This window comes from Rhinatrema bivittatum, chromosome 14, assembly GCF_901001135.1.
Source record: "Rhinatrema bivittatum chromosome 14, aRhiBiv1.1, whole genome shotgun sequence".
In the NCBI taxonomy this organism is placed as follows: Eukaryota; Metazoa; Chordata; class Amphibia; order Gymnophiona; family Rhinatrematidae; genus Rhinatrema; species Rhinatrema bivittatum.
In genome coordinates this window covers 12536557-12564448 of record NC_042628.1, presented here as the reverse complement: position 1 = coordinate 12564448, position 27892 = coordinate 12536557, and the positions used below count along the sequence as shown (strand labels likewise).

At 45.3% G+C, this 27892-nt stretch overlaps 1 protein-coding gene across 2 annotated transcripts; it reads right to left on the bottom strand.

Annotated features, from left to right (window-relative positions):
- Positions 1–391: 391 nt before the first annotated feature.
- On the bottom strand, positions 392–27652 carry TMEM184A (transmembrane protein 184A). 2 transcript variants are annotated; one of them, XM_029576670.1, is made up of 9 exons: positions 27388–27652; positions 16576–16830; positions 13928–14093; positions 6695–6785; positions 6520–6595; positions 5354–5445; positions 4961–5130; positions 3882–4079; positions 392–2267 (listed from the first exon to the last, which is right to left on the bottom strand). In XM_029576670.1, exons 2-9 carry the CDS (start codon positions 16828–16830, stop codon positions 2020–2022), a joined length of 1296 nt encoding a protein of 431 aa, XP_029432530.1. In that variant the 5' UTR covers positions 27388–27652; the 3' UTR covers positions 392–2019. The 2 variants fall into 2 exon arrangements, with proteins under 2 accessions (XP_029432530.1, XP_029432531.1); XM_029576671.1 differs by lacking the exon at positions 27388–27652 and adding an exon at positions 17642–17828.
- Between the last annotated feature and the right edge of the window lie 240 nt (positions 27653–27892).

Below are 27892 nucleotides of genomic sequence, written 5' to 3'. Positions count from 1 at the left end.
TAGAGGGAGAGCAAGGTATGCCAGAGTGGGTATTGAGGAGAGGTTCATCCATGGGACCTTGCTACCTCCAACCTCACAAGAAGCTCTGCCAGCTGCATGGCAGAGTTATAGAAGCACAGAACATAAGAAGTTGCCATGCTGGGGCAGACCAAGGGTCCATCAAGCCCAGCATCCTGTTTCCAACAGAGGCCAATGTGCCACACTCAAAAAAACGTTTGCTCACAGATACGCTAGCAAGTTCAGGAACCCAGAATTCAAATGAAAAATATATAAATTTAGTATAAACTGCATCAGCAAGCCAGGCGGCGTATCTCCTACAATGAGTGAGATCGCTCGGTCTTCTCCATCATTTACAAGTTTATACTTAAGAAAGGAATTCATTTTATTTAGTTTTTCAAATAAACCGGAAAACCACCATGAAATAGAAAAAACACACAAACATGTTTTCAGTGCACGTCCCTATTGATTCGTTTACGAGCTGCCCTCTGGCCCAGCCTTGACTACGGTCCTCCAAAAGCACTGGCACCAACCCCTTCTGCAGAGGCAATAGCACCTCCCTCTTCCCCGCTGGCTATTCCTCTGCCCCCACACCTCCTTCTCACTTTTGCCATCATTTTCTCTACTGCTTGGCCAAGTCACTTCACCCTTTCTTGCCTCGACTACAAATCTTAGACGCCTGTTTCCTAAGGTTTTCTCCCATTTTGCATCTACGGGAAAATGCTTTTAATAAATAGGAAATACCTACTCTATCTGCATGTAACTCATCTTGAGCTCAGCTTTTGAACAGTGAGTAGTTTAAATCCAAACCAGGAGTAAAGACTGATGGGTTAACTCTGAACTGCACTGCATCGCTGCAGTAACACTGCAGGAATGGTAAATAGTAGTGGTAATCGATATGAGCACTGCCAAATCTTACTCGGACCACTCCCTTGGATTTTTTGTAACCCAAAATGCATGACCTTGCATTTTTTAGCATTAAATCTTAGCTACCAAACTAGAGACCGGTCCTTGACCTTTCACCAGTACTAGCCTGATGCTGATTTTGCTATCATTTGCAGAGAGGTAAATCTTCCCCAACGTGGCTTACAAAAACGTCATGCAACACACAGCCTAGCAGCCTCTTCCATTCCATCTGTACAAACTGTCCGCAGTCAGATCCAAAATGGCAGCTCTTCTGATTTTATTTCATCCAAGTTCAATTACTCCACAGATCCAACAGCGACTACAGAGGAGCGAAGGTCCTGCAGTGTTCGCCTCACCCTCCGACACCAGGGTAAAAAATAAATGCACCTATGCCCCAGACCCTTCCCAAAAGCCCAGCCCCAGGTTGCCAGGTCCAATCCAGTTGTGGGTAGGGGGAGGAAGGGGTAGTGCTGTTCTTGGAAGAAGCTGAAACCTTGATTTTTATCGTTAACTCTTTCACCACAAAGAAAAAACTCCCCCCGACAAGCCACGTGCTCTTCGAAACGGCCTCGCACGTTTCCCCCCCCCCCAAAACACCGTTGTCCAAGACGCCACTCACTCATATAAGAACAGCGTGCCAGACTCTGTCCTGCGGGGGTTTCGGACAGAATCTTTGGTTCACCAATTCAGAGCAAAACCCCCGTTCTGGGCACCGCAAGGACTGCGTCTTTGGAATCCCAAAGCAGCCGGGCCAGACTGGTCTGTCCCATAAAACTGAAGAAATCCGGCAAGGAAAGGCTGTGCAGGGCAAAATAATTTAACACAGACGATGGACTTAGTGGGGGTACCTGCAGCTGTGAAGAGGCCCAGGAGTAAAGCAGCAGCGCGCATGGTCCTTTGCTTGTTGCTCCTTCGCAGAGGTGGAGGGGAACGGAAAAATCAGAAGGGTTTTCAGCGGTTGCACGTGCACCCAACAGCCACTTGGGTTAGCACTCGGACCTCTGCAATGCCTGCCCCATGGGACTAAAAAAAATCAGAGACGAGGGGAGCTGAGAGGAGAAGGAGTTAGTCTGGGGGTTTTATTCCAAGCAGCAGTACTTGCTCCCCTCCCCCAGTTTACATTTCATCGTCTGAGACGATGAGCATCATTTTCTCAATCTGTTTCTTCCGCTTTCCGCCGTGCCCGCTCCTCGGGCCCGGCTGCCCGTTCTGCCCTGCCGTCTTCGTCTCCGCTTCCTGCATGGACTGCTGGGTGTACTGCTGGTAGGTAGGAGAGAAGTTGTGGATGGCGTCCTGGACGATGTCCTGGGGACTCATGGTCTCCTTCAGCCCGCTGGAGATGCTCTGCATCGGCGCCACGTTCCCTGCGGACGAGGAGCGAGAAAGTGTTAGGAACGCACGGCCCAGGGGCAGCAGAACCTGCTCAGTTCTTCAAAACAGCAGCTTGCCTGGTTCTTGCCTCTGTTGTGCTTATCTTGCCTTTTTTTTATATCATAATATATTTTATGCATTTTCACACTCTCTAAAATAAAAAGCACCTTCTTCTGTTTGGCTTTCTTTGGGGGGGTGAGGGGAGGCAGCAGTTCCCTCCGGATATTTTGGACTTCCAGCTCAGTCAGAACCAAGCTCTGCTGGGCTATGAGATGATGTGGGGGGGGGGGATTCCCCTCCCGGCTCCTTAACCGAGTCCTGCAATCGGCGACCTCAACTGCTGTCATGAGGCACCGCCAATGCAGGTCGACTGGGGCAGCCCTAGCCCTGGCCTTGGAAGACCCGAGCCGGGAACTGAACCCAGGTCCTGCCCCATGCATCACCGCTGACCCCTTTTATTTCAAACTGTGCTTTTTTTTTTTCCTCTTTAATCCCTTGCGCTGAGTCTCGTCTTCCTGGTAGGAAGATCTGCATGGGGCTTTGATAAGGATCGGTGCAGCAGCGCCCCACTACCGATTCGTAAGAAAGGGAGTGATGAAGTATTTAAAAAGAACACACTCAGCATTAATAAGAAGCAGAAGAAAAAAAAAAGCTGTTTTTTTTTTGTTTTTTTCAAATGTGCGCACAGCCCGGTCTCCCGGGCACCCGATGCAGTATGGAAATGAGGTGCCGCGCCGAAAAGGACACGCTAGGGTTCAATTGTGCGTCCTTGGCATCGGGTGCCCGGGAGATGTGGCCGAGCGCACAGCCACGGGTTAGGAAAATGGACGCCGGTAACTCGAGTGCCCGTTTCCCTAAGCTGGCTGCCCATCAAGACTTTCTTTTTTTTGTCATGTTGCTGTTTTCTGTGGATCCTCCTGCTCAGTGTCGCAACGCTACTAAAAGGAGGAGGAACCACAGAAAGCAGGATGTTTCTGTTTAGTTTCAGTGAGCCCTTGCCACCTGGCAAGACTTAATGCCACCTCCGGGGCTGGCATTAAACATACTAATAACCTGCATATCGGGCGCATGGGAATTTTTTTTTACACGGGGGGCAATAGCTAACAGCCTCCCCTCCATGGCATTTACGTGTGATGAGATGGACACGCTTATTGCATCGGGTGTTAGCCCAGCGCTACCGATCACTGGAGAAGCCGTGCGCTAGCCTGAGCGCACAAGATTGCATCGGCCTCAAGAAATCCAGGCATTGGTAAATCCCCCTTTCTCCAAGTGCCAAACCTTTCCTGTCCAGGTACGCAGTGAGTGGGCTTCAATTCACCCTGTAAATTTCCATTCCAGCCCCGCTGGTAACATAGGGGATGCTCCCTTCCCAGGTCCTTTGCTCTCCTCTGGCTCTCCTTGCCTGCAAAGCACTGGTGTACGGGAGGCGGCAGTTCTCCTCTTATTAAATAGCTAAAGATATTGTTAGTGCAGAACAGGAGTAAACCCCCAATCCATTGCATTACCTCACTGACAGGCACTAATACAGCTATCTGGGCAGTAAATAGGTGCTTTCCTTTCCTTATACCTACAGACAGACATCGGGAGTACAGTACAGGTGTTCTTACCTGTCGAGGTCTCCTTTTTTTCCTTGTAAACCTGGCAGGTGAAAGCATAGCGCAGAGCAATGGCAGCAAATAGCATCTCAATGCAGTTGATGAAGTTCTGGTAACCGGCAGCCACCGTCCCCGCGCCCACCTCTTTCCCATTGATAATCTGAACCTCGGGGATCACGCTGCATTTCTCCAGTATGGCCAGCAGCATCCCTAGGGCAAAGAAAGAAAGACCAAACAGGAGTCAGCACTTGCCGTGTGGTCTCGGTGGGAGACCGGGATGGGGAAGCCATGCAACCCACTCTTTAGGCTGCGCGGAGTGCGCACTGTTCATTAGCGCCCGGTGCCGGCACTTGGCATTGCCGCTCTGTCCTCTCCCAGCACAAATAGTGCAGGGGGCTCTGGCTGGCAGGGGGGCAGGCATGCAAGGATCTTGCATCTACTCTAGGTCAAGTTGTACATGATTTGAAGCCCTGAAAAAGACATAGGTTAGAGGGGAGGCCTGACTATTTCAACCCAAGTTTCTGTGTTTGCATGCCAGCCAGAGGAGCTCACTACCCTGCAAGCCCAACCTTTTCCAGAAGCCTTTATCCATAGGGAACCATACAGGAAGGATGACTTGTGATGAGCTTATACTGTCCACTGCAGTGCACCTTTACCACAAGCCTAAATTGTTGCCGTCCATGCTTTAAGACCACAGTATTCAGCAAGTCACTCCTGCATCAAGTCAAATCTTAAAACAGAGTCCTCTTCAGAACCTAATTCTGTAATTACCTCTTTTGTAAGCATTTGTCCCTCTCTCATTTCATTCTGTACCATTTTAAAAATTCTATGCCATAAGAGAGCTTCATATTAGTTGAATAGTTACATGATTTCCATGAGACAGATCTGCATGCAAATCTCTCTCATGCATATTCATTGTAGATATCCAGAGAACCTGGCCCATTTGTGGCACTCGAGGACTGGAGTTCGCCATCGCTGCTCTAGTTTTAGCAATATTGCAAGCGCTGGTGTTTTCAGCATTGCTCCTTACTTTGCAGGCAACACAGAAGAAAGGGGAGGATGGAGAAGAAGCTTGGAGCAAGGGTCCTTACCTTGCCAGAAGGAGAGGAAGATCACAGCCTTAATGGTGAGGAACTTCAGGACAGGCTCAAAAGGGAGCAGGAGGTCCCTGGTGGCGAAGTAAAACAGGAAAAGCGCGTAGAGGGCCAGGCTGACGGAAAAGTTGTAGATGATGGTGATGTAGAGATACCCGCTCTGAACACTGAAGAGGGAAGAACAACATTAATGCAGAGAGCTAAGCGATGGTGCTCTACATTTCTCACCTACTTTAAAATGCACCCAAGGGCTAAAGAGAACGCCGCAGCGAAGAGCAAAGGTAATATCAGTCCAGATTCCAGCATCAAGAAAAAACCTGTCACACTAAATCCCACTCCAAAGAAACTATCCCTTTCCTGCCTGGCGTTATATCCCAAGCAAGTTCTCACTTGAAGTCTCCGTCATGGTATTTGCCGTATGCTTGCAAGACTATGGTGACCAGGGCCATGATAGGTTTCACGATGCAAAACTGCAGCATTGCCTACATGGGAAAGAGGAAAAAAGATATATATTTAATACCGCAAAGTTTGATCAGCCTATGTATTTATTTATAAATTTATATACTACTTATCAAATTTACTAAATGGCTCACAAATAGTTCATTCACAATCATTAAACATAAACCTGGTCACTTGAAAGCTCAACATCATAAGACGTGCCATGCTAGATAATACCAAGGTCCATCGAACCCAGCATCCCGTCTCTGACCTTGGCCAGTCCAGGTCACCAGCACCCAGCAGATCCCCATTAGTTGATCTCACTCTCAGGGTCAGCGCTGGCTTTCTCAAGTCTCCCTGGCTAATAACTGCTTATGAATTTTTCCTTCAGCAACTTCTCCAACCCCCATTATGTTAAGCTGCCTTGACCATGTCCACTGGCAACAGCTTGATTGTGCATCAACTGAAAAAAAAAAAAATACTTCCTATAATTTGTTTTAAATGTGGCGGTTGCTAGTCTCATGGAGTGACCCCCCCTAGTCCTAGGGTAATTAACCATTCCCTATTTACCCGTTCCATCTCACTAATGATTTTATAAATCAAGCATATCCTTCCCCTCAGTCATCTCTTCTCCAAGCTTAAGAGCCCTAATCAGTTTAGCCTCTCTCCCTACGGGAGCTTTCCCATCCCCTCTATCATTTGTCACCCTTCTCTGTACCTTTTCTAGTTCTGCTATGTCTTTTTTGAAATGGAGCAACCAGAACCGCACACAGTACTCAAGACGAGGTCGCACCATGGAACTAATCAAGGGCATTATGATATTCTCAGTTTTGTTCTCTATTTCTTTTCAAATAATTCCTATAACCTTCTATTTGCCTTTTTTGACTGCTGCAACACATTGAGCTGAAGATTTCAAGATATTGCCCACAAAAACTCAGGACTGCTAACACAGAATGCAGCATTCTGTACCTGTAATCTCAGAAACTGTGTTTTATTGTTCATATTCTCTCCATCTAAAATCTAGGAGGCTGAGAATGTCAACAGCATAAAGCGTGAGCATCCATACCAGGTTGCATCTTCCACCAAGTAGATGTGGCAGCACAGAGAGAGATACCCACCTGCTTACAAAACCTGAGGAAACCGATGGAATAGGACATTCCCTGCAGACAGCAGGTGCCATAAAGGCAACTGGACCTGCAAAGAGAGAACAACAAAAGTGGAAGAGAGAGAGAGAGAGGTGAGGGGCGGAGGAAGCCAGCCAGCCAAGTTGGCCCACCGCACACGAGCACTCACTTGATGGGCTTTCCTCGAATTTCTGACATGATGGCACTTTCTCCTCCCAAGTACTCAAAACAGAGACTGAGAAAACTGTAAATCACAAATGCTGGGGAGATGGAGAGAGAGCGCAAAATATTAGCAATACAGGCCTGGAAAATGTGTTTGCAAAAAAATGTCAATCACATAGAAAAAAAGAGGGAACAGCCTCATTAACACATGCAAATCATCCAAAAATATTGGATGGAAAAACATAAGCATATACAATAAGATTATTACTGGCTATCTTTGCACCAAGGATGTATTTCTAGGGGTGTGGTGCCCGGAAGGGATGAGTTAGAACTGCCGATCTAGTTGGTGATCCAGTCAATATAGGAATGTAGACAGCAGGTGGCCATGGGCATGGGGATCACTTGGCAACTTGCGTGCCTGCTGCAAAGGTAATGGACCTTACATGTCAACTAGATAACATTTTAGAGAGTGCTGGGGAGGTGCTGTTGTGGCACATGTCATGGGATAGGAGGCAGTGTCCTTTTTGTGAACTGGTAACTAGCTACAAACCAGGAAACAGAAGGTAAGACTAAACAGTCAGTTTCCCAAATGGAGAAAAAGGTCAATAGTGGGATCAGAACTGGGACCTGCGCTGTTTTAACATTCATAAATGATCCAGAAGAGAGAAGGATATGGGAGATGATCAAATTTGTAGAGGACACAAAATTATTCAGCGTTGTTGGAACAGTAGTGGATTGTGAGGAGCAGGAGATTTCCACATTAAATTTCAAATGCTCAAAGTTCCAAGGTGATGGCGGATAAAAAGAGAAAAAACAACTAATGGTACCCAATGCCGGGTTCTGTCTCGGGAGTTTCCACCCAGGAAAAGGACCTCAAAGTGCTTGTGGACAATACGTTGAAATCCTCAGCCCGATGTCCAGCAGCTGTTAGGAATGCTCCAAAAAGGAATGGAGAATAAATCAGAAGATATCCTACCGCCTTTGTACTGAGCCATGGTGCAACCGCACCCTCTGTGTTGGGTGCAGGACTGGTTGCCCCATCTAAAAAACACATAGCAAAAATGATAAAGGATTCCCCTATAATTAGAGGCTGCACAGGAGAGCGCTCTTTGGTTTGGATCAAAGAGGGGACATGAGAGAAGTTTATAAAATCATGAGTGGGGTAGAAAGAGTAAATAACCCATCCTTTATTCACCCATTCAAATAACACTACAACAAGGGGACACTCCATGAAACTCAGGATTTAAAAGAAATAACAGAAAAGTACTTTTTTACTCAATGTACAATCCAGCTGCGAAATCAGGTAGTGGAGGCGTGAAACAGCCTCCCCCTGGAGGTGCTGGAGACAAGAACAGTATCTGAATTCCAGAAAGCATGGGACAAACAGGACATCTCTGAGGGGGGGGTAGGGACTGTTAAGCTGAATTAGTTGGCGTGGATAGGCAGAGGAGATGGGCCACATGGTCTTTTTCTGTCAAATTTCTCCGTTTCTAATCTGTTGCCAGAGTACATGGTCGAGGCAACTAGCGTAGCGGGATTTAAAAGAGGTTTGGACAAGTTCCTGGAGGAAACGTCATTAGCCAGCCAGACTAAAGAAAGCTATTGCTAGCCCTGGGAGTAACACGAAATAGATCACTTTTTAGGAGCTGACTGGTAGTTGTGACCCAGACTGACCATTGTCAAAGGAGGAAGTTGGGGGGGTCAATGGATTTTGCACAGCCGGTGCTTCCGTTAGGCAAACTAGGTGGTCAGCTAGAGCACCAAAGTTTTTAGGGTGGCATAATCCCACCAACATGAAGGAGAAAGCTAATGCTACAAAAGAAGGGAGGCTGTGCTGGAGCTGCTACCATTAGGTACATTGGGGGAGGGGGTAACTGACACCCTAGGGTGCCAAATACTCTTCCATCAGCCCTGGGTCCTTGGTCTGACCTAGCAAAGCATTTCTTATCTTCTTATAGAAAATGGCATTTTGTTGTGTCAGTGAATCAGACTTACATGTGCTTAGTTTATTTTCCAAATCAATACATCATATGCCACAACTTTTGGGACAAAAAGAAATGTTTTATTGGGGGACAAAGCATATATGTATCCAAAAAAGAAAACTGAAATCCAAACAATCAGATAAGTCTTCACCGCCCTGAGTCAGTACTTGGCGGAAGCACTTTTGGCAACAATAACAGCTGTGAATCTTGTAATAAGTCCCCACAACCTTGCACACCTGGATTTGTCACTATTTGACCATTCTTCTTTACAAAACTGTTTGAGTTCTGTTGTGTTCCTTGGGGAGCAATGATGGACAGCAATTTTCGATTAGATTGAATTCAAGGGTCTGACTGGGCCACTCCAAGACATTGACTTAGCCACACCAGTGTAGCTTTGGCTGTGTGTTTTGGGTACTTGTATTGGAAACTCAACTTCTTTCCCAGTTTCAGATTTCTTGCAGGGGGCAGGAGGTTTTCTCCTCAGACTTCTTCTCCATTCATTGTCCCTTCTATCTTGACAAGTGTCCCAGTCTCTGCCGATGAAAAAATCTCCATAACAAGATACTGCAATCACCATACTTAACAATAGGGATGGTGTTCTCTGGGTGACGTATGTTGGGTCTTCACCAAATATAACGCTTTGCATTCAAGCCAAAATGTTCTATTTTAGCTTCATCAGATCACATGGCTACAATATTCTCAAGTGTGCCTTTGCATATTTTGCATGGGCTTTCTTGACTATTGAATCCTTCTTACCACCCTACCATAGAGGCCAGATTTGTGGAGTGCCTGTGTGAAAGTGTTGCCACTTGCACACTTTGACCAGTGTTGGTCATGGATGCCTACAGTTCTTTTAAAGTTGATGCTGGTCTCTTGGTTGCCTCCCTATTTAGTCCCTTGTTGCTTGGTCATTGAGTTTGGAGGGACAGCCTGTTCTAGGCACAACTTTCTATGTCTTAATAATCATCTTGAATATACTTTAGTCAAGGACGTTGTAATTCTTTTACATCATCCCCAAATCTCTGCTTTTCCTTCAGGACTTCTTTGAACAACAACTCTGTGCTCATGTCTGGGGTGTGCTTTGAAATGCACTATCCAGCAGAAAGAACAAATAAGAACTTATGCTGAATTTATCCCGACATCAAGTTAATCAGTATAATTTAAACACAGGTAAGGCCAATTCACTTGGTGTTGCTTGCTTTTGAAGAAAACTGGTTACACCAGAGCTTTAAATATTTACGGTCACTACAGAAGTCTGGGGGGGGGGGGGGGGGGGCAGGTCACTTATCCCAAAAACTAGTCTACTCCATGTTTTTATTTCTGCTTCATTTTCTAAGGAATTCTGAAATATATGTTCAAATGGCAGTTGCAGGATAGGATGTGTGAAACAAACACTGGTTCAGTGCATTTTACTTCCAGGCCAGAAGGCAACAAAAAGTTAAATACTTTGCAAGGGAGTGTAGGCTTTTTATAGTCACTATATATATTCCTTCAAAAGAACAAGTGATTTTACTAATCCATTCACAGAAATTTGCTTACGGCTACGCCGTCAGCTCAAATAGCCAACATTCTATGGCTCCTGACGTTATTTGCATTGCGTAATCAAATACTGTAGTGTGTATTGCTGAACAGCTATTACAAGCTGGTCTGTCTTGTTGGTACTGGAATTCTACATGCACTTGAGTAATTACATCATCCCCAATGAGCAGCGAGATATCATTTGGGCCCACCTTATTGTTCCCTTATATTCTTGACTCAATGAACAGTGGAGTGTTTTATCATTTTCTTATTTTACGCATTGAAATATTGGCTATCTATGCGGATTTCAAAACATACATTTGTAAATACATAAAAATATCATGTACATTGAAAAAATATATTAATATGACAAATACATAAAAATCAAATAACAGTCTTAAATCTGCAGAGCAATGTAATGGAACAAAAATTAAGATCAGCTGAACACCTGTAAGAGCAACTAGGTTTTAGTAAACTCACGTCTTCTTTTGAAGGAATATACGTCGTGCACATGCTTGTTGCTTTTTACCCCACCTTGTATTTTTTCAAAATGTCAAACACTGGTTAAAAATCAAAACAGTCAGATGGGTGTAGTGGTCATTGGGCTCATTTCCCACCAGCATCCCTCTGCTTATGCAAACTAATCCCAGAACAGAGCTGCCAGCTAGCTCCAGTCCTGTCCCCCCCACCGCATACAGGAACTTGTAATTATGATTTCCCAGGTCTGCAAGTCTCTGCATGCTGCAATGTAAAACCAGGCAGCCTTCTTCCCCATACTATTACCATAACCAAGGGTTGGCCAACATCATTGCTGAAAGGCCAAAAAATGCACCTGATTTTCAGGAAGTCTAATGAATATGCAAGAGCTATTTATATACCATGGAGGCAGAGCATGCAAATTTATGAATATCATGAAAAATCAGACCTGCTTGTGGCTCTTGAGGACTGCAGCTGGCCTCACTTGCCATAGTTCATCTAGAAAGCTCTTCCTAACCATAAGACTACACAAAAAAAAACTCTGTACCATTCAAGACTGGGATTCCTAACCCTCTCCTGAAAGGCATATCTAGCCAGTCAGGTTTTCAGGATTTCCTCAATGAATATGCACGAGACAAAATTTGCATACAGTGGAGGATATACAAACGTATTTCATTCATATTCATTATGGAGAGCCTGAAAACCAGCAGGAGTCAGCAGGAAAGATTTCATAAGCCCTGCCATGGTCCATCCAGGCCTAATATTTCTTATTTACTCAATGCCAAGACACTGGAGAGCGAGATACAATGAGCAATAAGGAAGTATCTTACTTGAATGATTAAAGTCATGGGGAATCGGGAGGATGGAATCTTTTTTGAACAGGAAACAGCAAGCACAAGTGGGCAATAAATATTCTACATGGAAACAATTGAGTTAAAGTGTCCCTCAGGGCGTCAGGCTGTCTGTAGTTTTATTAAATATTTATCTGCAGCCATTGTGAAGTCTTATCATCATTGTGGGTATTTTATTCTATTTATGCAGATGATACTCAATTTGTTGTTCCCTGCACTCCTGAAGGCACGGCTCTTGTGCAGTTATTTCAGTGACACAGCAGTGGATGTACATTAATCAGATCCTGTTACATGCGCAAAAGAGCACAATGCTGCGGGGGAGAAGGAAAGTTCGCCCAGATAACTTATCACATGTAGTTCTGGGCGATATCTGCCCGCCAAATTTCGGATGGATGTACAGAATTTGGGAGAGCAAATGGCTTCCAAGCTGGACAATGAGAACACATATCAAGACTGTAGCCGGATCAGCCAGTTAAGGTCCAAGTGATACGACGACTAAAGTATTTTATTTCTGTCACAGAAATCAGGAGAGCGGTGCAGGCACGTGGAATGACTAAAGTGGATTCATTTAGAAAGAAACATGACACAGAGCATTTTCACAGGAAGCACCTGTGTTGGGAAATTCTTTACCTTCTGCATGGAGCGAAGGAATGAAATGTTTAACTTTTGGAAAGAATCAAAGCACTACTTTGTAGTCAGCTAGACTTAAGTTATTGAATTGTTTAGCATTTTGTGGGTTACTGGAAAAAAAACACTGCAAGGTTTGGTGCAACAGCAGTCTTGATTCCGGTCTTCAGTGGATCCTTGTCATCGCTTAGCCTGTGCCCGGATATGCTTACCCACCCGTGACGTGGACCACGGCCAGCCTCTGGGTTGTGTCGGTCACGTCGTGGCACTCATACCTGTGGTCCAAAAAGCCCTTCGGTATGGCCGGAGGGCTATACCCAGAGACCAGCCCTGGCATACAGAAGCCAAGGGAGCTTCTCCATAAACTACACTGACAGCCTATTATATGCCTCTCATTGCCCAACTGTAGAGAGCGCTAAACAGCAATTGTTATAGAGGAAGATTAAAAAGCATCGATTCCGGTACAGATCCCTGGGGCATGGCACTATTTACCCTCTTCTATTGAGAGAACTGACCTGTTAGTCTTACTCTCTGTTTCCTGTCTTTTAGCCAGTTCATAATCCACAACATTGGCGGAGAAGTGGGTCTGGGTGGGTCATAGCCTACCCACTTAGGGCTAAGGCTCACACAATCAGGGCTGTGCCACACTAGAAGAAGACGGCCTGCTGTGGACCCATCCCATGGCAGCAGCTGAAGTGAGAGTGTGTGAGTGTGAGTGTAACAGTGGGAGCTCATCTTGTATATGCATGTGGTGGGGAAGCTTGTGTGCATGTATTACGTGTGTGTGTGCGCCTGCCTACCTGTGCCTACGTGTGAGTATCTGAGACACAGGGCTTTGCAGACAGAGCCATATTAGCAAAAAGACGCTGCTCAGGTTGTCTGGTTCACACAAGGGATGAAAGTTTTCAAAACCAAACCAAAGTGGAAAAGATAAATATTCTTTAAATAAATTAAGAGAACGACGCATGCATGTATGTGTGGGTCTGAGACACAAGGCTTTGCAGGCAGGAGCATACTGGTTTTGTACGGTGCACCTTCCACTATTCAGGGCGCCACACAGAAAACAACAATGTGATTGAATGATACAAGCCTTTGATATTTCATTTTTTTCTATTTTGATTATAGATGGTTTTCTACAATGTAATCCACATTGAATTAAGTTTGGAATCAGCAGAATATGAGACTGTGTAAATAACCAAATAAAAACAGTTAATCATATACTAGGCATTTAATAATCACATACTAAATCAAGATTAGAACAATAAGACTTAGAATAAAAACATCACAACAATATAACCAGTACCAAAACAAAAAGCCACCTAGGAAAAAAACCCAAAATAGCAGGAAATCAAACCAAACCAAACACTGCCTCTCTTCTCCTAACTCCAGTTGCCTTCCTCTCCTAGTTTATATTCCAGTTTGGTTCCCTTTTTACCATCTTATTCCTGCCCAAGGTCACCCATTTTCTAATTTCCCAGGCTCTGGTGCACCGCCAACCCTTGAGGGCTCATTTTATTCCACCTCCTTCCTTCTAGGTCCTCCTGCACCCTCTCCATTTCATTTCCCCCATAAATCCTTCTCCACAGCGGCAGATTTATATCCTCACCTGCTCTCAGGCAATTCCCCCCCAAGCACCAAGATGGGGCAGCACCATGGCCCACGATCTAACGTAAGTGACTCGCCCAGGCAGGGCAGCTGCCCACAGGCACTTGCCTACTCTGCCTGTTGGTAAATCCACCCTGCTTTATCCCTGAAGCTCGTGTGCCCGAGCCCCGCCATCCTTACCTTCATAGCAGTCCCGGACGGAGTTGAAATACACGTAGTACTGGTCATTGCCAATGAGTAAGAGGCTGAGCCAAGAATCAAAGGAGTAGATGGGAACAATAAAGAGGATGCGGATGATGTAGCGCTGCTCGTTGGGGACGGTGTAATTACTCAAGTGCAGGTAGATCTACAGTTACCAAAGAGAGAGCAGCTTGTAACAGTTCGGCAGTGCAAACCCTTATCAGACGTCAACAGGTCAGCTTCAAGCGAGTTTCTGCTTTGGGAAGCCATGCAAATAAAGTCATAAGAGTCCACTTACTTCCTTTTTATCTTTGAAAGCTTGCAAGCTTTTCAACCAAAAATTAAATAGGCTTCCTGTTTGGTTGGCAGGGAGAGGATGCTCAGCTTGGTATTAAGGGATTCGGGCACTAGTAAGCAACCAGCTTTCTCCCAATCTTATTCATACTCTGGAATTGAAGACCACCGCCAGCTGAGATACAAATGTCTTCCTTGGCTATTTTGAGGTAAAATTCAAGCACGGAGTCTGAGAAATGAGTGTGAGTGTGAGTGTGTGAGTGTAGGGGGAGGCTCGGCGTGACCGGGTGTACATACCGTGCATTTGCATGGAGCGGCTCACCTGGGGAGGCAGCAGGACACCGGCAGAGCCTAACCAGCCGGGGGCCGAAGAGAGGATGCCAGCAAAAAAATGTAGAGGCCCCTGCGCACAGCTTCTGCTCCCTCCCCCTCCAAGCAGGACAATCAGTGGGCCGCAGTGGCATACTAAGGGGGGAGGGAGCGGAAGATGTGTGGGGGCATGCTTTCTGAGAGCCAAGCCCATACCCAGCACGCATTACAAAACGTCTAATTCCATAGGAGCTCCAAGTGACTTTTTTGCAGGATTTTCTGGCTGGCGCCACAGGAGTGCACATAAATATACTATGCATGTTGTAAGTGATATTTGTGTGTGTGCGTAAAGGGTGTGGGAGTGTGCGTGCGCAAGGCTATAAAGTTTGCCTAGGGTACCTCATACACTTCCTTATCCATGGGTTCTGGGCGGGAGGGCTTGTTAGTTTTTAAATATATAAATTGCAGGATGGAGCTGGACTTTGATAGGCCCGGGACAGGCACTGAATTAATCGGGGGGAGGAGCAGCTCAGTACAGTAATTGTTTGCACAGGGCAGCAAAAAACAAAAACACAAAACTAGAATGGACCCTGGCAGGGCGAGTTTAAAGCTCTGCCACCCAACCCGGTTGAGGACAGGATGATGCCATGAGCAGCAGTGCACATGCATGCAGCCTCCATGAAGATAAAGGGTCAGCTTTGAACCATAAGCAGGGGATGGTCCCTTCATGATCTTTGGACTGCGAGTGCCTGGACAATACGGGGGTTAAGTGCCCTGCCAGGCAACCCTCACCTTGGAGTTTGCAATGTTACTACTATTGTCAAAGCAGGAGAATGAAACCTCCCACTAAATAAAAATTATTATTAGATATATATATATATTATATGTTATTACATTTTGGCCTTTGTTTAAGATGGAATGTAAGGTCCGACTCATGAGCTGAGTTGTTTTTCTTAGTCTGAGACTGAAAACCTGTGCAATAGGAGGGATCGATGCCCTGCTACCCGATCTCACTTCAGGAACACCGACGAAACCTGCAGGATTAAAGCCACCTATAAAAATATAAACTGCTTCTTGGCCTCTTTCAGTCTGAGCCATGAACTAAGGATCACCCCCAGTGGAGCACAAAACAGTTTGTATTTTGATCAAACCCGGGGGGAAAAAAAAAAAAGTTCCTGTAAAGAAAAAAAAAAAAATTGCTTATAATATCTGCAGGGCAGTCAGAAGGATGGGAGGAGATAGTGCTGGCACTCCCTCCCCTGACCTGATGACCGCCTATCATGACAGCAGCGGAGGTAAATTCTTGCACAGCTGCCTCACTGAGCGGCTGCTGTGTCAGAGGTCCCGAGAGTCTGCACACTGCTGGATAAATGCCAGCTCTTGGGCTGCTGGCTCACTGTCCAGGGATCCCTGCCCAATACTCTTGTGGTGGTCACTCTTCCTAATCACAGGACTCCTCATATTTTCAGCTAAAGCCAGGCAGGAGAATAAGGGAGAGCCTGACAACAGGATGAGCGCAACTTGACAGCACACAGAAGGACAAAGTCCATCTTCTAAGCTAACCAACTCCACATCTGTGACAGCTAGAGACATCCCCCTGTCCTTGATGCCGCCAATGGGAAAGGGTGGTTATGTTTTATTATCCCTGGTTTTGGGTTTTTTTTTTCCATCCATTCTCAGAGAACTGGGAACTATTCCTATCTGGGGAGGGGGAGAAAAAAATTAAAATAGAAGGGAGCTGGTGAAATAGGATCAACCGGGCAACGTTTGCATCAGTTCACTGTCGGATTGGTTCATAACCATTGCCAGATTTCAAGACTTTTTGCTCTGGCTCAGGGAATGAGTACTTTACTTAGCAGTAATGCAGGGCATGACCCATCCCTAATACACCGATAGCTAATAGCAAGCTAACTGTAAAGTGCTTCGGAGAGGGGCACCCTATAAACAGAGATCGTGTCCTTGCTACTGCCAAGTCTCCCTAGGGGATCCCCTGCAGCTCAAACCCAACAAGACCCTTCTGTACTTACGGTGCCTCCCTTGCTTACCTGGTGGCAGGTGAGAATGAGCGCTGACCACACAAAGACTCCCGAGATGCCTTGAGCTGCCGCGGTCGTCAAGAAGTGCCAGCCCTCTTGGGAAGAGTTTTTGATGACCATCATCTGGGGCACTGCCCCAGTGGCCAGGGCTGGCGAGTCCATGGGAGGGGAGAGCGTAGTTTGCACAATCCTTACAGTCAGGCTGGTAAGGACAGTGCTGCCTTCAAAGGGGGCAGCAGCTGCCCTCTCGGTGGTGTTATTCATCTGGGAGAGGGAACAAGAGAGGGAAGGTAAACACTAGGGAGGAGAAAAGGAGAAACTGAGAGAGAGAGTGAAAAAGGGAGGAGTCAGCCAAGGTGGGAAGCCAGGGCGCAATCGAGGAGAGAGAGAGAGAGAGAGACACCGAAAGGGAGCGACAGCTCAGAGGAGCAGGAGTTCAAGGTTCTCCTGCACCCCTGGATCCCAATTCATTCTGTGCTTCCCTGACTTGCCTACCCCCTCCCCTGCCGAACACCAAGAGAAGCGAAGCAAGATAAAGAAAAGTAGAAAAAATAATAATCTAAATCGTCAAGGGGCATCTGAAAAGTGCTTTAGTTGTAACAATCTCGTGCTCTCTCTCTCTCACCATGGGAGGAAAGCCTTGCACTGTGCAGAATCCTCTCTTATATCATAATGTTCCTCCTCTCGCTCACCTGCCGCCCCTTTTCCGGCAGGGACTGGTTGGTTACACATTAAGCAGATAAGACGGAAGCTATCCCAGCCGGGGCCTATCGCTGAACTGACCAGATCAATCTTTAACCCGCAGCCTGGTACTGCCTGGACTCCCCCCCCCCCCACCCAAGTCAGATATCCAAGCATCTGCCACCTCCCTGGCAGAGCGGCGGCGGCAGCACTAGGGAACCCGGCTTCCTGCAATAGCTCACTTAGCATCCACCCCAAACCATCATCCATCTGAGTCTTCTCAGGGGGGGGCTTAGGGAAGCTCCGGCTGGAAAGAAGCAGAGGGACTAGAACAGGTTAAGACAAAATAAAAGGGGAGGTTGGAGTAAGATCAAAAAGAGGGAGCAAGAAGCACCTTCTTAGGGTTTTATTCCTAAGTCTCCAGCTCGCTTAGGTTATTGAGATACAAACTGTGCATCTGTTATTAGCAGAGGTTTCCATTCACCGCTCAGGCTTGGTTTTTAGGGTCAGCACAACCGGACTGGGGGTTTCTTACGCTGATCACGGTGGGGGGAGGAGCTCTCAAACACTTTACAACAAGGCTGAGAATAAAAAGAAATGAGAGAGGGATTATTATTAAAATTAGGCTGGTGATGTCACACTAGGGCCCTTCGGCAGCTCCTCCCCCGCCCATCCCCCTATGCCGTCAAAATGATTTCCCCCACGGAACGTTCCTCTGGGCTTTTTTGCATCCTCTAAGGACCTGCTGGAAAGAGCGAAGCCTTCCTGCGGCGATTCAAACCCATCCAAGCTGCAAGAGTCTGCCTGAACTCGGGCGAGGGAGGGAGGGAGGCTGCCACCTCACAGCCCACACGGGTTACAATAGGGCCTTCAGCAGGGTTTTCTGGGTGACCTGCCATATTCTCGCTCATGCACCGCTGCGAGTGACGTTACCTCAGAAAGCTGGCCTGTGTCCTTGTGTGGGTAAAACCTCGTTATAAGTGCATAGTTTGAAATTGTGTGAGAGGAAGGCCGGGGGGGTGGGGGGCCCCCCCCCACAAGGCATAGGTAGTGTTTGTTTATTGACTGATGATGGCCGAGCAGGTGAACTAGGACCACAATGCGAAATGGATTTTTAGGTTTTCATAGGCCAATTTTAAAAAAAAAAACAACAAACTATGGACTTTAAAAGTGCCCTGGAGACTTTCTACGGCAAAAAGAATCTGTCCTTCAAAAGCTATCAAGCATAGCATAGAGCAGTTCCTCATCAAGCATCTGGAATCATACAATAATATGATATCAAGCTATCTTCACCTCCAGTCTCTTCCGCTTATCTTAATACAGGTAAGGTCTCTGGCCAAGTAATAACTCGCATTATCATTTACGCTTTTTCACATGATCTCTCTCTTAGTATCTTCATCATTCCATAGTTCAGATCATCTCTCTTGGTAAGGCAACCAACAGTACGAGCTTTCGCTGAGACCTCTCTCCATGCTAAGCCCTCAGTGACTGTTAGAGGTCCATGGATGGCTGCCTTCCTGAAAGTGGCCCTCCAGAAATGGTCTGGTCCCCACATGAAAAAGTCGTCCTTCAGGTTCAGATCCAATCAGTTTGCACACTCCGGTAACAGCACAAGGAAATTAAGATAACAAAGCCGACAATGTTTTCTGCCCGTAGCTGGAATCATTAAAAACAATGGATTTTCCATTTACCTGATGACAAACGTGTAATCTTCATCAGCGAGGTCAGTGACCAACGAAAGGATGCCTCCTTCCTATTCTGTTTCACCTCTGCAGTGACCGAGCATGTGAAGAATCCCAATCACTAATCTGAGCAGATGCAAACAACCTCATATGGAGAACCGGAAGAATCTATCATCAGGGCCCAGGTGGAGTGGGCTAGAAGCAGAAGAAAATTTGTCTGTCTGTGTGGAGAGATTAAAGGAAACCTTTCTGGCATATTTCTTCCTAATTAGTTAAAGGTGTCTCCTCGGTGTGGCAGTACAGATTTATAATAAAATACCCCTAAAGGGACAGAACGGCACTGGTAGAGAAAACATTGGCTCCTGTTACAACCGTGCAATCAAGCAAGCAATGGACAGCATTCCAGCTAAGCAATGTTCTAGCACTTTTATTATCCTCGAGTGTCAGACCATCCTCAGCACTGGGGTTTTCCAGCAGTGGTCCTGGGCTAAGATTCGTTCCATAGTAAGGCAGGCACTTGACAACCTCCCCCTCTTTTTTTTTGTTTAATTTAGCCTGCTGGTTAATGACCGCTTCATAAGTCCATTCCAAGGACACTCTCCAACAAAAGCAACAGATACGAGGGCTACTGATGTTCTAAAACATAATTAACAATTTATAACAATACTAATTACCACTGAAACTTCAGGGGCTTGCTAAGCCTGAATTCCCAGAAGTGGACTGTAATTAGATACCAGCTGTGCTGGGGAATCTGTCATTTCCTAGCAATTAATGGCCCATATTCCACTTATTAAAACAAAGATTATATCTAGAGTTTCTGTTTTTAGGTTTTAAGCAACATAAAACAAACACCCACAGTGAAAAAAATGAAAATCAGCATTTATTGAATAAGCAGTGGAAAGACGCTGGTCCACAGGAGCGTTGAGAGGTTTATGGGCCCAAGCCCCAATATCTCTACTCTTCTTCCTTCTCCCCATCATCTTGTGCCTTGCTTTGGGCATTAAAGTAATAAGGCAAGTAATACATTTCCAAAATAAACTCAATAATCAAAAAGTCAGCTTTTTCTGCTCACCTCCCAAGAACAAGCTTGTTAAAAAAAAACCACAACCCAACAACCCACAGACATCACACTTTTAAATATTAAAGTTAATACTCACCATAGAAATTCTGTGTCATCTCATTAATAGCAATACAATCTCCCTCCACTAAACAGGCACATTGTGAAGCATTACAATACAAAACCTTGCAACACAAAAGAAATGCACTCAGACCCTATAGAGCAAACCTGCCATACCAGAACAATAACCGAACACCAACAATTCTACCCATGATAAAGTAGCACTGCAAATAACCAGGCCATCTGAATCAGAGCTTCTCCGGCTCAGCCTACTTATGGAAAGACAGCAGTGCAAATATAACACCAGGCCCTAACTCAACCTAAACCCATCTGAATCGGAACTTCTCCGGCTCAGCCTACTTATGGAAAGACAGCAGTGCAAATATAACACCAGGCCCTAACTCAACCTAAACCCATCTGATTCGGAACTTCTCCGGCTCAGCCTACTTATGGAAAGACAGCAGTGCAAATATTACACCAGGCCCTAACTCAACCTAAACCCATCTGAATCGGAACTTCTCTGGCTCAGCCTACTTATGGAAAGACAGTACCGTAAATATTAGCCCAGGCCCTCGAACAGCCTTAGTATTGTTCACATGAGGGAAAAAGGGGTGACCAAGTGGTTAGAGCAATGGGTTAAGGACCAGTGAAACCACTTCCCTCATCGACACTCCCTGTCACCTTGAGTAAGTTCCTGTTTCCTCGGGTACCAACTTAGATTGGGAAGGAGCATTATTCGGAAAGCTCCAAAAGGGGATGACTGGGTGGGTTTGTTTTCATTAACACAATTTTTTTTTAAGGTAAGGGATAATTTTGGGCAAGGACGCTTGGTTTAATTAAAGTGCTCTTCTGAAATATTTCTTCATGGAAAGGGTGGTGGATGCATGGAAGGCCTTCCCAGAAGAGGTGAATGGTAATCAAAAGGGTTTGGGCTAAGCATAGGAGGATGGATATGAAGAAGTGGGGTAAGCTAGGGTAACTTTAGGTGTAGCATGCACAGAGCAGCAGTTACTACCCTTAACAACTTGCTGGGCAGACCCTTCGGGTCGTTATTTGCAGTCATTGACAATGTTCCTATGGGTAGAACTGGGTAAAGAAAAAATGTCCTATTAAAGGCCTGGGACTCTCTCTCTCTCTCTCCCCCTCCCCAAATCTGATTTACTGAGACACTAAGAGGTAGAAGTGGGGGATGGGCACGGACTGGGCTGGATGTCCTTGGGTGCCCTGCCGTCCATTACACAGAGTTAGATTTATTTTCTTTAATGTGTGAGATGAGTGAGAACAAATCAGGAGAGGAAGCAGATGGCAGAATCTGTCACTGCATGAAAATCGGAGCCGGCAACAGACGAAAAAAATATAGTTGAATGCACAAAAAAATAACAGATTAAACCAAATGAATAGTCTCATGACATACTGAGGATTTTCTCTAGTCTTATACCGATCATGCGGTATCTGAACATGTTTAATAAATAAAATAAAGCTCGTGCACGGTGGGCTTGACCTTACGTTTTCCTACATGGTCGCTTTGTGATTAATTGCACAAAAGTCTAGCAGCACCATTTTTCACAGTCCTTTATTGTTGACTTACCAGCCTGCGGGTCATTAGTTTAAGATTACTCTGGTAGGAGCTGCTCCGGGGCTGTGGCTCCTACAAGGACGACAACTCCTCCTGGCTATTCCCAGGGTGCACACGAATCTGGTTCCATAAAGAGCCATGATCTGTGACCTTTGGCTGGGCTAGAAGTGAGGGGTGCAGTATAAAGGCTCATGGTGCCACCTTAGCCCGCTAGAAGAGGCTGGTTCTGATTGAACTGGAAGCCCAAAAGCAACAAAAGGAAACTTCCAGAGCCAAAAAAGAAAAAAAAATGTACCCTCGCAATAGGGCGAGGAAACATGTCTAGAATATGCTGAAGATATAAGTATCCAAGTTAAATTGAATCATGAGCTCCTCCACAAATACATACCAGCGAGCTGGAAGATAATATCTGGCCTGAATGAGAGAGGAAATAGAGTCTTTTTTGTGTTCAGTATAGATCCTACTTCACCTCAAGGCTTACCTAGCGGGACCATCTTCTCTTACACTAAAAGCAAGCAAGTGTGAGGCTAGGAAGTAAGAATTCATAGACCATTCTTTAATTAATCTTGGAGGTGTCTACATCACACTAAATGAGGGATTTGCTAGTTAGATGCCAATTGGGGGTGTCATTGTCATTTTGGCATGGAGACCTTTCTTGTGGGTAGAGGCAGTGATGCTGTGGCGGATTTAACCGCAGCATTTGATGCGGTTGACCATCTAATCCTGGTGGATGGTCTTCAGGAGGTTGGCATTGTGGAGAGGAGTCTTATGTGGTTTGGATTTTATTTGGAGGACAGGAAGCAGTGGATGCTGATGGAGACTTGTTCTTTCTCTGCTTCAGGTGTTCCCTGTGGGGTCCCTCCCTTGCTCTCTGTATTTACCATCCATCTTCTTCCTCTGGCAAAGGTGTTAGGGAAGCTGAGCACTGAGATTATGCTCTGTGCAAACAATATCCAGCTGTGGGTGCCAGTGGGGAAAGAGAGAGAAAGAGACGCCAGCTCATTTAAATGGTTGTTATTGCTCAGTGGATGTCCAATAATGGCCTAATACTAAACCCCTGAACGGAAAGAGGGTCAGGAGAATTTCTCCGCTCCTTACTGCCCCAATGTTAGGATCAGAGACTCAGCTGTTTGAGTTTTAGGAGTCGGGATTGCTTCCCTGCCTAGTTTGGAAGAGAAGATTGTACAAACTTGTCGCTTGGTTTTGCGTCAGATTCAGGGAACTAGTAGAAAGGAGTTTATTTCAAGATGCTTTTAGTTCATTTGTCTGAGGTAATTCCATGTAGCTAGAGTGCCATATTATGCAGACATTTGATGGTGGAAGCTGCATCAGTCATTGTAATGTCCAACCGGCTCTGTTTGAACCTCTCTGGCTGGAAAAGGGGGCCATAAACAAACAATGCTGATTGTACGTTTAATTTGATTCTATTGTTGATTAGGCCTGGTTATGGATGTCTGGTTTTGTATCTGAATTTACTTAGGATTAGTTTCACTGTAGCACATATTAAAGGGGGTAATTTTGTAACATCATGCATTAAGTTACACTCATTTTCAAAGTGGGCTTGTGGCGCAGTAAGTCTGCTTTGAAAATTATCCCACCAAATCTACTTGCAGCTGCTAAAACATCTCCACACATTTTCAGTGAACAGGTACAAAATGTATAAATAATTTTCAAAGGAGTTACGCATGTAAATGTAACATACTATCCTAGCAATTTTCAGAAGCCCACGCACTCACGTATAACCTATTGACAATTCAACGGTATATAGTATAGCAATTCTCAAAAGCTCACTTACATGCAGAAAGTGCATTTACACATGTAAAACACAGTTTGAAGCGTGCAAATCCTTTTGAAAATTACCCCCATAGTTTTTAAAATCCAAACACTATAAACATACGGACAAACCACTCCCCAGCTCCGCTGCCAAGAATGTTCAGTCTGGTTAACCGTGTATCGGGTAGGCAATTTTGTAAGAGGCCATTTCTGGACCTAAAACACTGCTTTCCTGGAAAATTACCCTCCCTATGTTTCAGTGCATGTTAAAACTTAAACACATGCTAAATGGTTTGATGTACATTAAAATGGTTTTAGTACATGTTTAAAAAAAAAATAGCATGCGTTAAAAAAAAATGTAAATGATACAAAAAAAAAGTGGAAATGCCACAAAACTAAGGAAAACGTTTTGGCTGCATAGCCCTACCCAGAGTGTTTTTCATCCTTGCCATGAAAGGACCACCTCCTTCAGGAGCGAGAGGAGGTGAAAGATAGACGTCCTTTGCACCTGTATTTCGTGCTGTTTTTGCACTCGGCGCATGTAGCAGAGCTCTGGTCTTCAGCACCGTGCCCTGAAGGATGGACGGGCAGGGAAGGTGAAATAAAAGGCTATTTCTGTTGAACTGTACTTCAGCTCAGACACCAATCCCTGTGGAACAGGTGTAAAAGGAATTACTGAACAAGAGCAATCTGTGAACTTCAAAAGAGAGAGTTTAAAGAGGAATGGCACACACACGAGGAAAACAATGGCCAGAGAAATGGAAGAGATGACAGAAGTCTCACCCATCTGGAAGGCGGCAGCTTAGTTGGCCCTAATGACCTATTTCACCACGCTTTACGGAGATTCAGTCTTTCCAGAAGCCAATTAAAAAAACCACCACTTTTAAAATATATGTACATATAAAACCTTACAGTAGAATACAAAACAAAGCCACAATGAATATTTAGCACAGTGCTAGTAACTGTGTAATTATAGCACAGGCACATGACGGGATGTGCTATAGCCAGGGGATAATTTACTATTAGCAATCACAAAAATTAAAGTACAAATAGCTATTCATTAGAGCCAATGAGAGAATTACCTGCAAAACACCGAGTCACTTACCAGACCACCCAGGTCAGCAATGGCTACTTTAATCTTTATTAACATTTGTGACTCGCTTAATGTAAATCTAAGCGATGTACAAAAGAACAAGCCATAAAAGTGGAGGCTCACCAAAAAAAAGTGTGACACCTAAAAGATAAATCTCTGAATGAAATCTCACATGTTTCTCTGCTCTTAAACACAGCTTACACAAAAGGGTCTAAACTGACGACAGGCGAAGAGCCTCAGGCAAAAAAGTTCCCGAAACCAAGGGCTGCAATTGAAAAGGAACGGTTCCTTGTTGTTGCGATGGAATATCCAGGAGACCTCAGAGAGGTTAGGGAAGAAATCAATCTGAAAACTGCAGTGACAATCTTATACTCTATCCACTGGATAACTGGTAGCTAGTGAAGGTCAATTAAAACCTGTGTAATACGGTCCTTCCGCTTTTGTAGGTTTAAACTACGACTATGAAAAACGTGTTGATATCAGGAAGGATGGAAGGTGCTGCACAATTAGGGAGCCAGCGCTATTGCTTTCCAGTAGGGTTCGGAAAATATGCAAATTACATTAATCTGAATTGTATGTCCAAGATTACTGTACCAAGATTTCTGCTATATTTGCTGATTTTATTTTTAGCAAAACTGTTGTTACTGTTAATATCAAGTTCTACAATCCTTCACATTGCAAGAGATGCGATGATGGAAAAATCCATGTACACCTGGAGTCCACTAATGAACGTGCAGGTTCACAGGGAGTTTTCATTCGCCCCATATCAGGTATCACATAAACAGGAACAAAGCTGATATAGGACTGTTTCATGTTTTACACTGTTTGTTGTGCTTTCCCAGGTAACTGGAGATCATAAAGAGAGGAACAGAAAAACTGATTCTGCTTCATGCTGAAATCTTTCTAGGTTGTGCGATACCTTTTAATGGACCAGTAAGATGCCACAAAAACTCAGACACCTGCGAGGTCACCAAACACTCAGTGGTGTTTCCAAAGATAACACAAGCCACAAAAATTCCAAATTTTCTGTGGACCACCAGTACTCTACACTACAAAGAAGTCAATTATTCCATCGGCAAACGGCGAGGAAGAGGAGTCCCAGTCACTGACTGGACTGCTACTGTGCACATTACAGGACTCTCGCACTCCACCCTCGGGGCATGGTCAGTCTTTGTGTACAGAGCTCTTAGCAACCCAGCACCCAGCTGAACACGGCTTCCTGCTCTTCCATTCTGGACGTAAACAATGGTGAGCCCTCTCTCACATACTCAGAGCCGGTGCTGTCATGGGCACTGAACTTCCGCATTTTCTTTACTCAACCTTTTACAAAACAAAAAGGAGTGAACTCCTGATGCAATAAGCAAATGGCATGCTGATGTATCAGGAGTTAAAAAAAAGCATGCTAACCCAAAAATATGCTTGGGGCACAAACCATGGTTTATGCATACAAATCATAACAACGTGAGAGTTGCATGGAGAAACACTAATTTGTGCACACAGCTTTACTCATGTGTGTGCATTAAACTCTTTCAGGTTGATGCAATAATCTTGGTGGTAATAACATATGCACTGGTTTTCAGTGCACATTTTTAATGCCAAGATTATTATTTTTTAGCTCCTGATGCAGTAAGTTAATGATATGCTAAAAAATGCATAAAAATTTGTATAACATGCATTCGACCCAGGTCGAATGAACATTTTAACTCAGGAAGGAGTGCATGTCGAATGCATGAAAACCAGTGCATATTTTATTACCACCAAGATTATTGCATCGACCTGAAAGAGTTTAATGCACACACGAGTAAAGTGTGCACAAATTAGTGTTTCTCCACGCAAATCTCACATTGTTATGATTTGTATGCAGGAAGGGGTGCATCCCCTTCCTGAGTTAAAATGTTCATTCGACCTGTGTCGAATGCATGTTATACAAATTTTTATGCATTTTTTAGCTCTCGATGTATTAGCATATCATTAACTGTCTGCTGCAGGTTGCTGCTATTTAGCCCAAGTACTTTATCCAAACTGCATAGCTAGCCAGAGAGTTTTTTAAAACTTTTTAAATCTTTTTTTCATAGGGCTGGAAACTTAACTAAAAAGGCAAAAAACTAAAAACTTAACTAAAAATGCCCACATGCAAGTGTGCTAAGTAATATCCCCGTTTGGAAACATGCACTGTCTTTGCCCCAAACTCCTTGCTGCATTGGCAGTACCTTTTGTCTGCAGAAAACGTGCATCAAGTGCAGGGAGAAAGGTGAATTTATCTGAATGCATCTTTCTGCATTGGCCTGTTTGTTAATGTATGCACAGCCTTATTACATCGGCCTATCAGTCTGGCCATCACTACCTGACATATATCACAGTACCCTGAATGAAAAGTGTTATAGAGTCAACTTTACAGGGAGGAAGCAGTAGCACTGTTCCCTGTGAAAGGCTCTGTGACAACAAATCGGATTTGGCAGGGGAGGGCCAGAAGCTCATGTACTGATCTCTTCTTTACTGGTGCGGCATAAAATCAACCATCTACTGAATTCTCTGGGATTATTCAGAGACCGGGAAGATGGGTAGCCCAGCGTTGAAATCAATCCAAGCCAGGAAAACTGGTGGACTTTACTTAAACTCCCCACTACCACTCGGCAACCTTCAGCAAGTCACTTTTAAGGGGTGTGCACGGCTAAAGCTTTTGGTTTGGTTTGAGCGCGCACTAACACCACGTATGGCCTGCGACAACCCCAAAAACGAAAGGAACATTTGTAGTTTCGTTTGAAGATAACACATACGAAAAAAACTTAACATAGTCTACACCCAGTTCTTTAAAAACCCAACATCATTTGCTATCCCAAAACGCGTGCCACAGCCAGCACATGCATGGATTCGGTACATTATTTTCCACTGTACTTGCCTTAGTAAGGTCGGCTCTCGTGCAATCGAAGCTCTCGGCTCCTTAAACTTTGACCCTCGGGAACCTCACACGGGCCCGTCCATGCGCTTGCTCGCATTATTAGAAGTGCCCTCTCCCGATCACCCTACCAGGAGGTCAGCAGGCCCTGCCGGCCACGACTTCCGGGGGTGGCCTGCCACTGGCCGCAGCGCTCCCCGCCTGGCCCTTGTCGCCTCCGCGAGCGCCGCGCCCGAGTCTCCCCCTCCCTCCCGTACCTGTCTTACTCGTTTTACTTTCACGCTCCTGCGGCTCCGCCCTGCTCTGACGGCTCACGAGCTGCACCTGCCTTGCAGGCCACTCCCTGCTGCCCTGCAAACCCGTTCCCTGCCTGCCACGTGCTCGCCCCATCCCCCCTTATCCCAGCCTGTGCCTAGACGCAGCCCTCTCTGCCCCTGCCAGATAGGCGGACAGACAGACAGACAGTCAGGAACATTCGTCTGCCCTTGCCCGCCTGCGTGTAAAAGCT

What these genes read in the sequence shown, in the direction of transcription:
- TMEM184A (XM_029576670.1), bottom strand. Translation starts at nt 16,830, where the DNA reads ATGAATAACACCACCGAGAGGGCAGCTGCTGCCCCCTTTGAAGGCAGC. An exon ending in ATTCGAGGAAAGCCCATCAA is followed by an intron (nt 6,596 to 6,694) that starts GTGAGTGCTCGT and finishes CTCTCTTTGCAG; the next exon opens with GTCCAGTTGCCTTTATGGCA. An exon ending in TACCATGACGGAGACTTCAA is followed by an intron (nt 5,131 to 5,353) that starts GTGAGAACTTGC and finishes TTCCCTCTTCAG; the next exon opens with TGTTCAGAGCGGGTATCTCT.